Raw genomic sequence first — 19,949 nt, 5'->3', positions numbered from 1 at the left:
AAACTTTTTGCTCCTAGGAAGGGGATCACTTTTTTAAAGTTTGGGAAATATTTTCATGCACCAATGACACAAAACAAGAATTTAATTCTCAGAAACAAAAGTAAATTGTATGAGATGACACCCCCTAGCTTTGATTTCACATAATGAAAAGATCGATAAGCTAACTGTATTCTTTGAAGGAAAAAGTTTAAAGAATTGACATGTCCTGAGGAGATTTTTACTTATTTTTTTTTCCTTTGGCCCTGGTCCTTTTTGCCTTTAGTTTCAAAACTCTCACTGCACCAGCAGCTAAATTATTCACAATGAGCCATTTCTGTATTGATCGCCAAGTATATTTAGCCCTGGCTCCTGGAATTTCTCCATTACTTACTGGAAAACAGGCAGCTTCACTTCTTGTCTCCAAAACCACTTCCCTTCTCCCTCCCCTCCCCTTCTTCACCACCACCCTCCCCACCCCCCCAAAAAAACTTTTCTTTCTTTCTTTATGGAATCAGATCAAATTCCCAACTCAGTCACTACATAGCACTTAAATTTCAACCTGCTGTACTGTTATCAAATTCTTTCAAATTATGATTACATAAGGCTTTCAAGAAAGGCATCCGTAAAGTTTAAAAGGGGAGCAGTTTCTTCGGATATTTTACAAATGAGTTTATCTCTTTAAAAATGTACACATTTAACACACACATATTAAAAAGAAAGAAACGTCAGGGAGAAGCGAAAGAAGTCTGCCCCATCAATGAAATGGTTATTAACCCTCAGAGAAGGAAAGAAAGAAAAAGAAAAGGAGAAAGAGAAACGAAATGTACATACAAAAGAAATTGTCCTTTGATTAAAAAAGATTCATCACCATTTCCAGCTCTGTCGGGAGATCTCAGCTTCTTCTAACCCCTCAAAGAGGAGGTGACAATGTCGGGCTGAAGATAAACCAAGAGAGAAAGAAAGAAGTTTTTTGTGTTTCCCCCTTCTCTCTTTCCCTCCCTTGCCCCCTCCAAGCCAAGCCCCCTGCAGAGTTCAAGGCGAGGAGGAAGGAAAAGCACTTTACAGGTGGGTCATTCCGAGCCCAAATCCTGCAAACAGATCGGCTGATAAACAAAACCAAGAAATGAGAGAAAAGGAACACCCCCCTCTCCTCCTCCTCCTCCTCCTCCTCCTCCTCCTCCTTCCACCCCTCCCCCTCGTCCCTTTGGGATGGTCTAGTAGGAAAAGTCACTCAGGAATGGCACCACGTACTTTCAGGAAAGAGGAAAAAAAAAAAAGAGGGAGAGAGAGGTCAGTCAGTGCTACAGCAATGCGATTAACAAGAAGAGAAAAAACTTGATCCACCGGTTCCTTAAGAATCGACCAAAAGCTAAGACAAGAAAACTGAAAGAAAAGGTGGGGGGGGGGGTAAGAGGGGAGGGACAGTCAGGCAGAACCCAGCGAGGAACCTAGGCCAACTTACAGGACTGTTTTTCGCCCTTGGCAAAAAAGGGAGAGAGAGAGAGAGAGAGAGAGAAAGGAAAAGAAGAAAAGAAAGGAAAAAATAAAATCTTAATTCCATCTTTTGCCCATACTAGAACCTGTCAAAGTGATTTAACTGCTACCTTTTTACATGTGTCATACCAGGTTTTTTGCTTTTTAAAAAAAATTCCAATAGGATCTGGATATTACCTTCTACCAGGACAGCTACAATTTATTCCAAGCTACCCAATCTTCCTTGGAATTCAAGTTAAAACAAAGCAAAACAAGTCAAAATCCATGACAGCTACAGAGATGCGAACTGATTAATCGATTAACATCCCCGAAACACATTACAAGGAGGGGACGAAAAATTAAGGCAGAGGACATCATTTTCAACCCGATTCCCTGAGCGTTCTTTACAGAAATCATTATCCTAATCATAACCACAATCCATCCCGCCCAGAGAAAAATATCTATATTATTATTATTACTGGTTAACAGCAACAAGTCATTTGATCACATCACAGTGCAAAACGAGATGCTATATAATTACACTTAACTTTGAAAACACTCCCCCCTTTGCAAATCAGATACACATATTTATATATAATCTATGAATCAGAAGACAAATAAAACAAGAGCTGTTCTTCACCACGCAAAAGCCAAGCGGAGATTTACCTCAGCAGTGCATGCAGTAAAATAATCCCATCACCCTTTTGTTTGTGTTTACTGTTAGTGTATCCTCTCTCTTTCTTTCTTTCCTGTGCCTAACGTGTGTTTGTGCACTGCAGTTGGTGGTGGAAACTAAGGCAGTGGATCTGTAGCTAAGGGTAATCCTGTTTTTACTTCCTCCATCTTCAGCGAGGAGCAGGGTTAGCCCGGGACAGCTGGTCAAACCCCGAGAAACCGATCCGCCGGAGCCCGAGCACATCTCCCCCGCCGGCCGGGCTCGCGCAGACGCCCGCGGGCGGAGGGCGGGCTGGCGGCGGCGGCAGACGGCGGGGCCCAGGGCGCGGGCAGGCGGACGTGCGTGCGCGCGCGCGTGTGTGTGTGCGTGTGTGCGGGGCCTGGGTGCCTGTGCGCGCGCGTGTGCGTGCGTGCGTGTGTGTGTGTGTGTGTGTGTGTGCGCGCGCGCGCCTGTGCGCGCGGGTTGGCGAGGGCGCGTGTGCGCGTGTCTGCGCTCTGGGCCGCTCGGCGCGCTCGGCAATCGATTACAGGACAAGTGCTGCCCCGCGGCTCCGCGACGCGCGCACTCCCTCGCGCCCACCCGGGCGCCCGGCCGCGTCGCCCCCGGCCCTGCGGCCCCGCAAACAGCGGATCCCGCCCCCAAAGGGGGGACCAGGTAACCTGCTTCCGAGAGTGCCACGGCGACCCCAAACCGCTCCCCCCAAGTCATAGTAAATCTCACGTTTTCTGCCGGCTGGGAAGGAAGGATTGGAGCGGTGAGGGGAGGTTCATTTCGGCCGCTTGAAGTTTTCTTTCAAACTGGGATTTGTGACGAGGCCAGGCGAAGGGAGCGGGACGAAGATTCAGGCGCCCGACGCGGAGCTCAGGCATCGGCGTCTTGGCCGGAGCCGGGGTGTGCGCGTGGACCCACCCACTCGGGCTTCGCAATTAACTATGCGGTACAATTTCAGAAAACGGCACCGGGGAGACCGGGACACGAATCAGGATGAATTGAGGGAATGAATTGAGAAGGAAATTCAGGTCTGAGATGAAGCTCAACTATTTTGAAAGTGCTTTACAGTGCAAGTTTAAAATTAGAGTGTTTACTTGCGTTTACTCCCCAGGGCTTGTGCCGCATTCACCAAAGTCAAAGGAACGGTTGAGGGTCCAAAAAGTTGGTACGAGGGAAGTGTTGCCGTCAGTATCATCAGGTACAGCACAGCTTTTTTATTTGGGAAGAACGTCTGTGGATCGTCATGAAAAAAACAAATGAATATTTCTGCTACAAATAGTATCATTTACCATCTAACTTAACCACATTTGCAAAAAGAGGGAATAGAGGCTTCTATAATTAAAGGGAAAAGGAAAAATGAAAGGAGCTGAAAATACTGAACTGTGTAGTCTGAGTGGCTTAAGTTTGAAAACACATGAAATTATCAGGACTGCCAAACAGCATTTCTGAGAAACCGTATCACAGATTGTGAAGAAAATCAGTGCTGAAAGAGTTAGGAGGAAGCATCGTACTCCTACTCCTTTCAAGAATCCCAAAAATAGTTGTTGAGTTTTGGGTTGGTTTTGTGTGTGTGTGTGTGTGTGTGTGTGTGTGTGTTTTCCTGCTGTGGAAAGAGAAGTGCTACACTGAAAATAAAATCATCAACTATATCTTAAACACTAGTCTGTAGGTCTATAAAATTTTAGACCATCTCTTTTCATTAGATTTCAGGGTGGGGAAGGAATTCATTCACATTAATAAACACTAAGTAATGGATACCATGGGACTTGTATAGTAACTATATTTAAGTTGTATAATGAATTACTTCTTAAGAGTTTGTTTCATGCATTGTATTTTTTAAACAGTTGTGCAAATAGGCTCGTTTTTAAATTATGGAAAATGAAAGTTGGTGCCATAATGCAAACAAGATTAATCAATTTTCATTGGCGAACAAATCATCTGGGCTTAGGTCAGCAACAACAACTTTATGACAATTTTAAGAAAAATTGCAGTTACTGTGGGTTTTATATATATATATATATACATATATATATATATATATACACACACACATATTTTTTTTCCCCCTGTGAGTTATATATTGGTAAGGCAGATTTTTGTGTGTTTTTTTAAGCCTATTATCTAAGTAAAATTAATTTTCCTGAAGTCATATTTGGAAAGGACTGAAATTAGAACTCCACAAGTCATTCTAATCATCCCGGTAGATAGCAAAGATTTTAATCCTAAATTATCTTAGAAAATTGGAATGTTGTTCATTATATATAAATTCCCAATATATAAAGAGAAATGTAACTTCCCTGAATTGCCACAAGTCCTTGCTAAAATTTAAGCCTGTGTTTAAGTAGCTGCAAAGTTATGGAGGTCCTTGGAAAAGATGAATTTAAAACATATTCAAAATTAAGATGAAATATCTGGATAGTTTAAGCAGTCTAATTGCTAGTGGAAGAGGATCCATTGTGAAGTCTTAAGGAACCATCCTCAAGTTTCCCAAAGCTACCAGAGTTGGAATAGTCCTTACCCCTAGCTGGTTGGAGCTTAATTTAGCTCCCTTGAAAGCCTATCCTTTTCATGAGTTCCTTTCCTTGGCTCCAGAATCACCAGAGGCACACTCTCTCCCTCTAGTGGCTAAGCATTCAGACACTACATTCGGTGGCCCAGAATGGGGGTTTTAGGTAGAGGGCAATGGCTCCCAGATTTTAGAATGGCAAAGATCATATAACCACTTGTGAGAATTAGACCATTTGGGGAAATTTTTCCTGTTTTTAACATCTTATGTTTCTTTCTCATTTGCAGATCATGGTATGTCCAACTCACCCCAAAGAAGTCAAGGTTGTGTTTACATCCTAAAACCAGGGGTTCTATTTCATCCTCTGCAGTTGAATCATCCTGGCTCTGAGACTCACAATGTACTTGTAGAAAGGAACCTTTGTATAAACTGTAGTAATTCACTGTGTTCACAATTTTTCTCTACAGTATTTTTATAGTGGTTAGAGGGTATATTTATTTCCATCCTTTGCTGTAACTACGCTACACACATTTTAAAAGTACATATATGGTTATACTTTGCATAAAAATGTATCACTAGGGAAGTGCAGTACCATATAAATAATCACTTAGTTAGTGAGGAGGTGGGGACAAAACATACCCACACCCACCATTTTTCAAACAGCTGCTTCTTTCTCATCCTTTCTGTCCCATTCTACCGGAAACTGTGCCAACCCCGCACCAACCCTTATCTTAGCTCTTTGCACATTTCTTTCAATATACGATTTGTAAATTTTTTTTAATTTGTTGAGTTCTAAAAGAAAATCTGTCTCCCCCACTAGAATGTCATCTCTGTCTTATGTCTGTCCTGCTAACAATTGTTTTCTCAGAACTAGCACAGTGTTTGGCACGTCGGTACTCAATAAACTTTTACTAAATGGATGAATGTGGAGCTAATCACACGCTCACCTACCTTTGTGTGTTAAACTGTGGTTTTTTTTTTTCAAAGATTTATTTATTCATGAGAGACAGAGAGAGAGAGAGAGAGAGAGAGGCAGAGGGAGAAGCAGGCTCCCAAGGAGCAGGGAGCCCGACGCGGGACTCGATCCCAGGACCCCGGGATCATGACCCGAGCCGAAGGCAGACGCCTAACCACCTGAGCCACCCAGGCGCCCGTGTTAAACTGTTTTTAAGGGACAAAAAAGGGTAGGATGACAAAGATATATTCTAATTCCATAAAGATTTTGGTCAAGTCTTGGCTCATAAGTAATGTACAAACATCATTAACAGGTCAACTCTGGCTTAGGTCCATGTGAAGAATGTGAATACCTTGCTAGATAATATAACTTATAAAGAGGAAGAGTGATTAAAATTGTACATCAAATATAATTTTGAGTAAAATGCATTTATGTGACCACTCTGTTTCATAAACATTATTTCGTGTTAATGCCTGATCATTCATAAACTAAGTTGACTAACAGAATGCAACAGATTTGTTTCTGTAATCACTAAATGCAATTAGCAAAAGAACATTTTTAAAAGGCAGTGTGGCTAAAAGGTACATTATGAAGTATTTTGTTTTCTTTGGATGGCTTATTTTATCTGTGTTAGATTTAAAAGCCCTAGTACCCTTTGAAGAAATTTTATTAAAAGTGAATTTAACAATTTGTTCAAGGAATTCATTCCATGTTTTTAACTTTTGTTCTTAGCAGAGAGCAAGAGGGGACAATTCTAAACATTGCAATACTTTCCTAATATTAAAGGAGAAATTTTTGGAAATTATATAGTAATTATTTTTATTTAGACAGCTTTGTTGTGCAGATATAGAACATAATCACCCAAAGTAGGTTCCCTAAAGTAGCTTGGAACCCTGAAAAAGTTAAAATTAACAAGCACACAGGCACAATGTTTTAAAACTGATTGCTTGTTGTTTTATTTTTGTTTTATTTTAAAACTGATTGTTGTTGTTCTCTTTGAAGTGGTGTTCTCTTTTAAGCGGGATATGGAACAATGGTCTCATATTCTCCTGTCGACCTAGATTGGCACTATGAAGAAGCAAGCAAGCCAGATACAGAACCATAATTTCATTAAAGATTTTTATTTATTTATTTATTTGAGAGAGAGAGAATGAGAGAGAGAGAGCACGAGAGGGAAGAGGGTCAGAGGGAGAAACAGACTCCCCGCTGAGCAGAGAGCCCGACGGTGGGACTCGGTCCCGGGACTCCAGGATCATGACCTGAGCCGAAGGCAGTCGCTTAACCAACTGAGCCACCCAGGCGCCCCTAGAACCATAATTTCAAAGAAAACATTCTAAGATACCAAATCCAGTTCATAAGTAAGGCATAGTACCTGAGTACATTGATTATCCGGGGTCTGTCTGGGGGACATGTAAGTCGCACATGGTTAGGGTCTTCTCATTCCATCCATCCTGAACAGTAGTTTCTTTTAACAATTCTTAAGAGTGTCACTTTGCAATTAGAGATAAGACTCTTGTGCAAATACCCATGTCCCTAGAAAAGGTAACATTGTGACTTACATTCACACTTTGTTAGAATAATATCAGATCTCTTCTAGAGAGTACATTTTGATGTAGAGCAGAAGATAAGCTATCTCTATCCCAAATGAGAATTAGAAATTGTGGGAGTTAAACTTAGACCAAGGGGGTAAGAACTGGAGAAGTTTCTGAATAAAAATGAAAGTACACATTTTTAAAGATGCCATCAGAATATATCATAGTTACTTTTTAAAAAGCAGATGTGTTCAGCATTTGAGGAAATGAATTCTACTAAGGCAAAAGTGAAGGAACTTTGAGCTGGGCCAAGTGTAGATAGCTGATGCTCAAAAACAACTCTAAAAGGCATTGAGGAGAACATTGTTCTAAAACACCCTAAAATTTATGAACACAAAAAATATAATGAGGTTATTGAACTCTCCAACAAAGTGTTAGCACAAGAGAAGAAAAAGACTATTCAACTTTCTGGAGACACAACTTACAAATGAAAAGGATAATAATAAGAACACATTGTCTACTGAGCATTAATTCAGATACAAGATAATAAACACCCTCCGGGGATAAGAAGGAAAACAATAAATGATCATTTGACTTTGGAATTGGTAAGTGAAACTAGGGCATGTTAGTCTAAAGATCTATAATACCAACAGTCAGATTCTGCTAGAGATATCCATAGCCTAAAGCAGATGACAGGGTTGCATCTCAAGGGAAAGACTGGGTAGTTAAACCAGTGCCAATAGGAGTGTGATCCCGTTTTGTTTTTTAATCCTGTGAAAAGCTCATGGAATTACATGTCCAGTTTTTGTGAGAAGCCTCAACTCTTTGTAAACCAAAATTCTTTCGCAGTACAGCCGAGTCTAATCACGTGTTTAAACAATCCTATATAGACTGAAGAAAATAGAACACATTACCAACAGAAAGTGAAGGAAAGAGTTCTGGGATTCAACCTTCCCCCTTTTTATGGCCAGATGGTGACAACTTAGGGAATTCAAAGCCACACACGGATAGAAATGGGGAGCCGTTTCCTGCCTGATAACAACGGCTGTGGTTTGGAGGAGGGAAATTAATCAAAGAAAGGTCATTTACAGGTAGTAAAGTCAAATGTCACCTCCCCCAATTCTCATGACTTGTGGTTTAGAGAAAGGTTAGCTTAATATAGAGGTTAGTGTGGCATTCTGAACTGTCTCAAGACATGATATATGAAGATGAGAATGACACCATCAGTATCCCTCCCCCTAACATCTATGTTCAGGCTTCAAAAAGGTATTTAAAACTTGACGTCATGGTGAGGTACTAGACACCTGGGAAAGTCCTGCTTAATAGACTAAGGATAGCATAAGAAGTCCTATAAACTATATTCCAGAAAATGCCTCATTGGAAGACTATGTTTTTGAAATGCATAATTTTTGAGAAATCCTTATGCAGAATCTACAGCACTTGAGATTATATAACTGATTTCAATGTAGTGGTATCAGTGGGACTAGCTAATTACCATCATTACCATTATAGGCATTTACTTTATGCCAAGCATCATGACAAGCATATTACATGCATTCTCATTTAACCCCTATAGTCATCTTTAAGAGATAATATTAACCCCATTTTTCACATGAAAAAATTGAAGTGTGGATACATTATTTTTTCAGGATAGCATAATGTCAGAGCTGGACTCAAAGACATATCTTAAATTCTAAAAACCCATAGTAATAACCACCATGATGTATTTATCAGTCATACAGAACTGTTGCTGCAGTTAATTCCAACCCTTTGGGTAACTACTGTCCAATATTGAACTACTTGGAAGAAAACCCAAATATCCACGATGTTCTTAGAAGTTTACTCGAATGTGATATCAACATAGAACTCTACCAAATCCAGCGCCAATCTGTTTGAAACATGACCTATTTGACGTCTAATACTTTAACAGCAGGTATCCATCCACCTTCTTCCTCGAGCTCTTCTGAACAAGTGAATGACATGAGAGAACAACTGAGAGTGAATTAAAAGATAGCCAGCCCATAAAGAATTGAGTATCAATTAATGGTGACAAAGAGATATAGACAAGATCTTAACTTTAAATTCTGGGTCACCAAGCATATTTGCACTTTTGTTTCAAAAGGGTTGCTTCTGATTCACTGTTCCCAAAACCATAAGCATCACACTTCTTCCTTTGGTAGACTTACTTCACCTATGTGTGCAAAGAATGAATGATTAAATTTATGTAGTGAACTTTGTGATTTTAAATGGTTATGGATTCTTAAATGGCATTCTGATTTCAAGAAACAGATTTTTTTTTTTTTCTAGTGGAGAGCAACTCTCAGTTTATAGTAAAGGTCAATTTGAACATTTTGCTAGGATCCATTAAACAAAGCCTGTGAGATTAGGGTTTTTCTCTGTTTTAATTTACAAATTGAATACTGGAATAGAGACATAAAACTATACTGTTTCAATTAGTTTTTTCTCTCCCACTTTGCATAGATAATAGGAGTTATATATTTGTTCTTTCATAGCAGGGTTTTTTTTTTCAAAAAAGAAAAATAATACTTTTATTTGATAACAGAGATACTATTTATGAAGGAAGCTAATTGGTGGCTTTGGGGGAAATTTGTTTTAGGACATTTTGAATAACTTGTCCTAAGGCAGAAGAGCTTCCCAAAACATCTTAAAATAGCCAAAATATGAAATGAACAAGGGGTCTGGTAGATTCATAACATATTCCTTTTTTTTTTTAAGATTTTATTTATTTGTTTGAGAGAGAGCTGAGCAGGGGGGGAACTGGAGGGGTGGAGGGGAGGGACAGAGGGACAAGCAGACTCTCCACTGGGCACAGAGCTGGATGGGGGCTACATCCCAGGGCCCTGAGATCATGACCTGAGCTGAAGGCAGATGCCTAACCGACTGAGCTACCCAGGTGCCCCATTCATAATATATTCTTTTAAAAATAATTGGACATCTCCTGATACTTAAGTTCGAGAATAAATGCCTAACAGAAGACTTGTTAAATAGTAAACAAGAATCCTCTTTCTTCACAATCTAATGTATCTGAGAGAGGGTACCCTTCTCCCAAGTCTTTGGGAATATTGCTTTCAGAGTTCATTCCTGATGTGGAGGTGGACACTGCAGGCTCTAAGGCCTGATACCATTAGACAGTCTTTCATACACAGAATGCTTTGGTCAATTCCAAATCCAACATTAGCCACTTCGTGATATTTTCACTTTCCATGTCATTTCCTATGTGGAGAAAGTATACTTAACAATTGTTTTCCTTTATGTATAAATGATGTTTCTAGGTTTCATACAGCCATGTTTTATAAGTTTAAACATTTTTAGTTGTCCTAGGTGCACCTATAAACTTGAATTTCTGTAACCCCACAAGCTAAAGGCCAGACCCTGGATAGTGAAGCTCACTAAGTTTATTCCATTTTGCATATGCACATGACCCTTGTCATCTGACCAGACTTCTCTCCTGATCCTCAAGAATATCATGGTCTCATGTTATGGTCTCCTTCTGCCTGTTTTAGAACTTCAGTGAATCCTTCAGCCTCAGTCAAGCCAGGCTACTTAAGGAGATTCATGAGGCACAACAGCATTTTTGAGATAAGCTACCTAAATGGAACCATTCAGAGATCTGAGAGGAAAACCAGTAGATCTAAGAAGAAAGGAAGAGACCAGCAGCAACAAATGCTGCCTGTAGGAATGACAGCAGAAAACAGATTGGAGTCATTGAGGAGAGTGTGAGGAAACAGAGAGGCTGTGAGTATAGAACAATAATCTTAATGAGTTTGGCTATAAAAGGAAAGGTAGTGGCTAGCAGCTGGAGGAGGATGTGGGGTTGAGGGAGGTTTTGTTGTTTAAGATTTCAGCATGCTGATCAGAAGGTGTCAATAGCAAGTTAGAGCTTGGAGATAGAGGAAAAATGGTGAAGGGAAGTCCCTGGAGGGACAGGAAAAAAAAAATATCTAGAGCACAAGTGAAATAATTATACCTCTTGTACGGAAGAGAAGCAAGAAAGGATGAGTACTTGCAAAGTCTGTTAGTTGATGTGATAGGAAGTGGGGGAGGGTTTGAAGAAGGTGTCAGTGTTATTTACTGAGATTGAAGGGGAAAATGGCTGGATTGAAAGTTTAACAAAAGTGAGTAAGCTTGCAATACTTGCTATAAAGAATGTGAGAGAGGATAACTTAAAAAAAAAAAGTATATGGAGAGATTGATGGGCAGAATAGAGGAACCAGTTGAGGCTGGTGACCACAAATAAACCATCCATGTGCTTGATGTAATAACTTATAGGTGAGTTCACAGACCAGGTCTAATAATCTTGAAAATACGAACCACAGGATTGACCCAGTGCAGAAATTTCAATAGGTAGGGAGCTGTAAGACCCTGGATCAAAAAAGTTGAGTTTAATTAAAAGAAATAGAGTAATGGTCTATTGAGTGAGCTTTATAGAGAAGGATACCAACTGATAAGGTGCTGACCAATATGAAAAGTAGAGGGATATAGAGACCTTGAGTCCCAGTGAGGTTGAAGAACTTGTCTAAAAGGGAATGCTGAGTGAGAGATATGAAAGTATATGGGACTTTGAACAGAAATTTGATATTTCTGTTGAATAAAAAATGCCAGGATCCAGAATGGAGATTGAGAAGTCATGACTTCTAGGGGTTGGATTATCAGAAAAGTGATAGGATAATCAGGAGATTACCTTGGGTCTTGGAGGTAGAGGAAGATACAGAACTAGGTGCTGAAGTCTTTGAAGAGCTAGTCCCTGAAAGGTTGATAAATAACAGCAAAGAGGTAGAGTAGTGACGAGGTAGCATTGAAGAAGAGACATCAGAGTAACTGCAGTTTTACACAGAAGTGTAAATATTCTGAAAAAATGGTTTGGGTTGTATGGAATGTTGATCCTCTTAACCCTGAGCTAGGTGAATTATAAGAAAATGGGTGGCCTTCTTTTGAGAGGACTATAGGTAGGGTGACCTTAACATCTGTTTTGTCAATAACAGTCCCAATTTATACCTGTGGCCCTGACATAACTATTAATAGTGTCCCCTTTTACTCTTAAAAGTGTTCTGGTTTCTATGTTAAATTACGTGTTCACCCTCCCTTAAAAGGGAGTCGTGGCTTCAACGGAGAGCTCTTTCATTTAGGAAACAAATATTTTTTAAATCAGTGAGAGGACGTAGGATGGAATTTCTTGCTTGTTTTGCTTGAGAAGGGAGTTCCAGGGACCATGGTAAGAAAGGTTTGGGAGGGGGAGGAGCAGTGTTCTACCGAATCAGAGGAGACCGCAAATATTGGTTGACTTGAGAGTGTGGAATAGATGAGTTGGCCTCACCTGGAGCTCCCATCTTCCATTTCAATTTCCTTATCAACCTTCTGATTCCTTTGATCTGGAATCAGATTGACAGCCATGCCTTCAGAGGTTAAATATGCCTATCATTATTTATATCTTTACACTGTGGCCAGAAATTGTAACACTGTATTCCAAGGTGAAAGACTCACAAGGCCTAAATTGCTACAGATCATGGCCATATAATGGCTCCTAATTGGGATGATAGCCTCCTAACACTTGCTTCCCCTTTGCACTTACATTTTCAGTTCTCTTTCTTTGGAGTTTTGGCAGATTTGGCTTTCTCTGTCAGGTCAACTTCATTACTTACTTAAAAATCAGGGTAAGAAAACAAGACAGTTTCTGACCTCTGGATCTTATGAAGACTGGTATACTCACCGAAGTCATTAGATTTTGCTAAGCATTGTATACTGAGAGCTGATGATGAAAGGAGTAGAGTACTTAAGTCAGATAATAATGCCAAAAACCAAATAGTAATGGCCAATCTTGCTGAAAGCAAAATATTCTTATGTCTCTAGTCACAGCCATAGGCTAAAATGCACCTTAAAAGACCAATATATCATGTAACCATATTGGAATTCAAAATTTTTTTGCAAAAGAAATGGTCCTACTTCCACTCATCGTAGAAATCCACATTACAATAACTTCATAGGAGACCTGTAAGTCAATGAAGTCATTTGTGTTTAAGTCTGCAAATAATATACTGCAGTGCAACTGAGGCATAAAGCTTATTGATGTAGCTTATGGAAATATAGATAAAGCCATTTCCCTGAGTTATGGACATTCTTCATTCACCATGACAAATAAAGTTAAATTAAGATAAAATGAGTGGTTTTTATTCACTTTCTAAAAATATTCATTCCAATTTACAATAGACTTCATAGGAATCCTTAAAGTAGTAAGTTTGCAGCATCAATTTAAAATATGAATCATTTATTTAAAAATCTATATAGTTTTTCAGAATTGCCTCATGATAAGAATTCAGCCTAACTTTTTTTTTTAAAGATTTTATTCATTTATTTGACAGAGAGAGACACAGCGAGAGAGGGAACACAAGCAGGGGGAGTGGGAGAGGGAGAAGCAGGCTTCCTGCTGAGCAGGGAGCCCTATGCGGGGCTCGATCCCAGGACCCTGGGATCATGACCTGAACTGAAGGCAGACACTTAACGATTAAGCCTCCCAGGAGCCCCTTCAGCTTAACTTCTTAAAACTGTGGTTCACAAACTTGTTTTCTGTACCTAAGCGATCCACAGGTTTAATATATTCCTATTTAGTTGCATCAGCTTACTATATTCCTACTTAGTTATATCATTACTTGCTTGGAAAAAATTCTAAGCAGCACTTATTCCACTACCTCTAGCTTCCCACCTCATCCTAGAGAAATATCAGAGTATTGGAAGTATTGTAGCAGTTTGAAAAATATTCCTCTAGAACAGTGTTTTTCAAATGTCAGGTTGTAACCCAATAGAGGGCTATTATTTAGCATGTCATAACCAGCATTTTTAAAAAATGAAATAGAATAGAGTACATCACATACAACAGGGATAAATAAAAAGGTAAACTTTGATTTCACAGATACACAGATCTATCTACCGGGTCACCACATAAAATGTATTCTTACCCCTTATGGATTGCATGGTCAAAAAAAGGTTAAAAGCCCCTGTTAAGAAAACAGATGAACAAATTGAGGTCTATCACTTTATCAAAATACTCTATAGCAGTTATATATACCACTACCTATATCAACATGGATAAAATCCAAAATATTATGTTGGGTGAAATAAGTCAATAGTAATAGAATTTTCTTACATTAAACATTGAAAATTGGATTATGTATTGTTTATTTACATATATGTATAGATATAGATATAGATATGTAGTAAGAGTACAATAAAATGGAAAAGAAAGATACCACTTTCAGAACAGCAGTTACCTCCGGGTTGAGAGGGAGAAAGATGGTATGTACCTACAATGTTTGATTTCTTAATAAAATTCCAGAAGTCAGGAGACCTTTGTACTGTTTTCCTCTGATTGATTCACTTCGTTTCTCTGATATTTGTTTCTCCACATATGAACTGAAAGAATATAAGAGAGCGATCAAAATGTCCAGCTGGAAGGAGAGTTGGAATTGTATAATGAAGATGTGTTTTAATCATGTAATATTCAACCCATAGAATTTAAATGACTTCTAAATGTTACCAGCTAGTTAGTGGTAGAACTCAGGGTAAATAGAGGCAAGTCATCTAAAATCATATTCTTTCATTTTCTACCATGCAACTGCCCTTGATGAAAGATGAAAGGACATGGCATCATTTTATCTAGGATAAAGTCAAGAGATCACCATTATCCTCACCTTCACCATATAAAATGGACCTAGTGACCAAGGGTTATTCTAGCTCTACTGAAGGAAAGAGTGAATTCTTTAAAAAGGCCAAATTTAATTAAAATGTGTCTGTTTATTGTTAAATATTAAAAGAAGTTATGATCACTGGTTTCAGGTGACCTTTCAGTTTAGTTTACCCACACCTTATTTTAAATGATTGATGGTAGCCATGTCTGGTCTCCTGTAGTTATTTGATTTATAAATTGGAGAATATGAAGGCGTTCTGTTCAAGACTGATTTGTAGTTATTATTAGAAGTTGATTAGTGATTGATCCCCCTCATACTTCCAAAAGAATTTGAACTCATTGTAAATTCAAAGAACAATAAGATGAAAGACTACATATAACATGAAAGAAACTATGAAGCAAAGGGGAAAGGAAAAATATCAAGAAATTCTGGTGATGAAAAAGCCACAGTTGAACACAAAGCTTACTTCTGAACTCACAGCAACCAAGCAAAAGAGGAAGCCCACTAATTGCTCTAATTATCTAGGAAGCCTGTGAACTCATCATTCCAAACACACACAAAATTTCCCAGCTCAGTGCTCCAAGAGAAATTTGACCCAGCTGATACTGACAAAAGTGTCATTGGCGATACAGGAATCAAAAATCTTCAATCTAGAAAGCCTAGGGTCAAATCCCAGCTTTACAACTTACTGTGTTACTTAATAGTTGGGCAAATTTCTTAATCTCTGTTTCCTCATCTATTAAAAGTGGATAGTAATAATAGAATTTACCTCATAAGTTTTTTTAAATAGGATTAAGCGAGTTAATATTTGTAACTGATCAAGGCTGAGAACAGCCCTGCACCCCGGTAAGGTTTATTCTTTAATAAATTAAGCAAGCAAATAATCTGAATAGCAGTTTTTCAAAGGACATTCTTAAATTAGTGTGATTGCAGTTAGTAGTTGATTATTGTAGTGACATACAAGCTGACAATTGTTCTGTACCTTATTTTTCTATTGATATCCTTCCCAAGTTTTAAAGTCTTTTTTTTCCATTTTTTAAAAACAGAAAAATCAGAAAAATAAACATATTCTCTGCCACGTGGATCAGAATACACACTTCTCATGCTTGCTTTCAAAATGTAGTCCTCCTAATAAAATATGTCAGATTCAGGGGGTTTTTTATACAGATCTCAGCCAACTATAAATTAGAGCATATGTGTCATTGCCTAGAAAAACCTCACATAGCAACAAACAGCTAAATTAATCCACGCTCATGTAGGGGGTGTAAGGTTTATGACAATTTGCAAACTAAGATATCTCCCCCAGAGACAAGAAACTATCCAGTTTTTGTTCATCCCTGTTGGGAGTCTTTAAAATGGAAATTTTGACATAAGCATTGTTTAATGAGATCAAAGATTTAAAAAAACCTAATTATAGACAAAAACTTTTGTGTATGAGAAAACAACATAAGTCATATCTTATTTATAAGCAGCTTTAGTTCTTTTGAATTATTAAACCACATTTTGTCTGTGCCCCTGAACTACTTTGCTACCATATGTTATAAATACGTGGTTTATATTTCCATTTAGGTTAACTTAGCGTCTACTATCTGCATTAATAATGTTTTCATTTAGCTCACAATAAAATATATGTTTTTCATGCATGTGTATCTTATCTCCCTTACTATATTAGAGCAATTTTAGAGAAAGACTGGGTCATCATTTTTTTATAATGGTCTTATTTCTTAATACAACAATCTACACAGACTTGGTACCATCTTTGTTAAAATTATCATTGAGATTGAATCCTTTGTCAATAAAGTAGTATAAAATATTCCAATGCTGTCTAGTCATTCATTCCTTAAAAAGCCCTTTTAATGCAATTTCCTTTCTCTTTTTCTATTTTCAAATATCTATGCTATTTTTTTTTATTTAAGTCTTTGCACTTTGGCTAAATCAACCAAATTATTGTTGCCTTTTGCAGTTATTAAAAGTCACTTTCTTTTCTTCTCTTTGCAGCCTGTCTCTAGAGTGTTTTTATTCCTCTTCTTTAGAAGTTATATTATCATAGTATGTCAGTTCTCACCATACGCCTCAAACATTTGTGTCCATTTAGACTACTGTATTCATATTATGTACTTTTAAAAAGTGAGCTTATGTCTTAAAATAGTATATGACTCCAATATGATCACAGAACTAAAACTAGGATTAAAGGCTAGCTTTCAGAAACACCTGTTACTTAATCTCAATTTCTTTTAACTCAGGCTAGGGAACATAGTGAACCTTTAATTTTTACTCTTATTTGTATGTTTTTATTTTATGTAATTCTAGTATTGTGCATTTCTCAATGACATTAACAAATTAAATTTTCATTTGAATGAAATGAAAAGTTAATTTGGACATTAGATTGGAAGTAAAATAAAATGTGTATGCTACTACTTAATAGTAATGCAGAATTCTGGCCTAATGTATCTTATCTTTTACATTTTCATTTAAAAGATTGTTCCATAATAGATTTCCTTAGGAGCAATATATTTTAGGAATTGTCAGAATTGTTAGTTTATCTCCTTTCTACTCAGTTCATATTTCTCACTTAGCTATAGAAGAATTTTAAAAAAATTGTTATTGGCAAATTCATATTGTAAGTTGGATGTTGGATGGAGAGGTTTTTTTATTGCAGGGAGTGAAAACTTTATCATAATTAATTCATTTTTATTATTTGAACTTTGATTAATTCTAAGAAATATTTGAAGTTACTGTGGGAGATACTTGAGAATCCGAAGAATTAATTAATTTAGGATGTTATCAATGACCATCAAGGTAGAGAATAAAATTCAAAGAGACATAGTGAAAACATTGTAATATATTTTGACACAACCCATTCATTTGATATATTGTTTATCCTATCTATGTATTTCAGGGGGTCATAGTCATAAACTTTGAATATCCTTTTTTAAAATCTCTAATAACTGAAGTGAAATTAATTGTGATGTGAAATAATAAAATTGCAAAGAATTACTGTAGCTTGCAGATTATTAATTGTTACTGAGCTTTGATTCTTTACTAAAAGTTGATTATGTTGCTACGCATCTCCATGGACAGAATAATGTGTGTTTTAGAAAAATTATCCGATGTATCTTATAATAAAAGGCAAAAAATCTTTTCAATAGAATTAATAAATTATTGCTTAGATTTATTTTTAACAAAGCAATTTTTATCAAGACTTATCTAGCTAAGTACAATAGCAACAATAGGGGGAAAATCAGAATCTCTCTCATTACCTGCTTCTATAATTGTGCATGCATAAAGTATGCTTGAAGCCTTTGAAAAGAGAGATTGTGCAACCTGAATACTAATTTCGTGAGTACTGTAATTTCACGTCTGTTATCCATGTTCAAGCTGGTCGTGCTTTGAGGAGCAGCTGAAGCTTTATGGAAAACTTTGTAAAACATTCTATTTAGAACCGATTCTTTTTCTTTGCATTATGTGCTCTGGGTATTTTTCTTCCTTTGTGTTTTATTTTGAGAACATTTGTATGAAAACAAGATCTTTGTTTCTTACAAGCACATCTGCTCTAGCTGCTTATAGATTACGAGAAGTCATCATCCTCTGTGACATCATGATCATTTCCAAGGCAACCAGTTTGGCTCACTTGTTTTTTGTTTTTTGTTTTTTGTTTTTTTTGAAAATATGATAAAAAGTTACAGAATGTCAGCAGCAGCAAAGTGTTTATCTCAAAACAGATACATAATAACTTCCCAGTTTTCTGTACCCACTGCATGTGGCCTGTTCATTTCAAAACACCAAAGCTTTAGTCTATTGAATGTAATTACCTTAAGGTCCAGGAGACTGTCAATTCCATTACTCACAATTTAGAGGAAGAATAGAATGCTTAAGGAAACAGATTCTGAGGTGACCGACTTTATTGTACCTCAATGCCCTGTCACATGGCTTCGCTGGTGCTAGTTCAATGAGGGAGGAAATATATTAGACCTTGGTGTTTTATGTTGTACAGTAAATAATGATATAGATTTGAATAACAGCTGGAAGGAACTTGAAGCCTTTTACTTGAAATGATTTTATGAACAGGCACTACATTCACTCAGCCACTTCAACGCTGTCACTACTGTGATGAAATGTGGTTATGAGAGGCCTCAGAACATAATCATTTGGATAGCGAGCCAAGGCTGCTAAAGAGGACTGGAACCAGGATCAGACTTTGTGGCATGTTCTACTACATCAATATTTGTCAAAATTATGACGTTTTAGTCACAATAACCAAGCAACCAGTAAAGAAATATTGAGTATTTGCTGTGTGCATAACAATGTATTGGGTATTATGTGTGATATAAGGTAGTACACATGCAATCCCTGACCTCCCAGCCCTTCTTTGAGATGAATGTCTACTTATCATATCATATTTTTTTCAGCACTGCTAAAATATCTTTATATTAAATCCTTTTCCCTTTCACTTAAACAGTCCCATTTTATTTTTAAAGGTACACATTTCATCTGAACTACGTTAGTTCAGGGTAATTGGTGGTTTGAGCCTGAATAAGCTGTTCTATGTTGAATGCTAAGGAAATTTGGAAAGAGAAGGCTCTGAGGCAGCTGCGGTCTGAGCACACTTGGACTCAGAATGGCAGGAACAGGATACGAGATCCTGGACCTTGGTAAAAAGCAAGTGTCAGCTAGGCTGGTAGGAAATACTCAGAATTGTGAATCTGAAGATAGATCAAGAATGGGAAAATGGGCAAAAGTCCTAAGGCAAAGCATCCACATCAAGGGAAGAAAGCCTTGGGGGTATATCTAAACAAAGGCAGGGCAGGTGGGGGGCAAAAGTCAAAATGGCAGGCAAACGCAAGAGGTCTGAGCAGTAGGGTGGGCAATATTCTAGAGGCCCAACTTCATGAAGCAGGGACACAGTCAAGCGAGACTGAGCTCAGAAATAGGATAGCCATTCAAGTAGTACCAGAGGCCAAGTCAGGAACCAATTAAAGATGGTCTAAAGTGTTAAATGTCCCATGATTGACCATAATTTATGCATATTTTATACATGTATTCACTTGTTCTGTGCCAAGGACTGAGCAATATATTAGGCCCAAGGGTTAATAAAACTAACAAAGTTGATCTTATGAAACATTATACTGGGTAAAAC

General features: G+C 37.7%; 1 protein-coding gene and 1 long non-coding RNA gene across 7 annotated transcripts in view; one reads left to right on the top strand and one right to left on the bottom strand.

Moving 5' to 3' along the window:
* The window catches only part of IKZF2 (IKAROS family zinc finger 2), a 150,003-nt gene extending 146,981 nt beyond the window's left edge, over window positions 1-3,022 (bottom strand). The window contains exons 1-2 of one of the 6 annotated variants that reach the window (XM_028112145.2): window positions 2,849-3,022; window positions 848-914 (exon numbers count right to left, since the gene is read on the bottom strand). In XM_028112145.2, the coding sequence (XP_027967946.1) occupies window positions 848-850 (3 nt within the window). In that variant the 5' untranslated portion in view covers window positions 851-914; window positions 2,849-3,022. Of the gene's footprint in view, window positions 1-810; window positions 1,065-2,118; window positions 2,297-2,848 lie in introns of those variants that run through there. The other 5 variants (XM_028112147.2, XM_028112144.2, XM_028112149.2 and 2 more) reach the window with 5 other exon arrangements.
* LOC148164675 (uncharacterized) lies at window positions 2,516-6,017 on the top strand. The gene is made up of 3 exons (XR_015767848.1): window positions 2,516-2,782; window positions 3,231-3,317; window positions 4,913-6,017. It is a non-coding gene; the product is annotated as an uncharacterized LOC148164675 (long non-coding RNA).
* Window positions 6,018-19,949: the final 13,932 nt, after the last annotated feature.

The sequence above is a fragment of the Eumetopias jubatus genome, unplaced genomic scaffold (assembly GCF_037043125.1).
Source record: "Eumetopias jubatus isolate StellerSeaLion01/CBP00866 unplaced genomic scaffold, mEumJub1_p1.0 scaffold_3, whole genome shotgun sequence".
Taxonomy (NCBI): domain Eukaryota; kingdom Metazoa; phylum Chordata; class Mammalia; order Carnivora; family Otariidae; genus Eumetopias; species Eumetopias jubatus.
The sequence above is the reverse complement of the archived record's forward strand: the minus strand, read 5'-3'. Positions and strand labels throughout refer to the sequence as shown.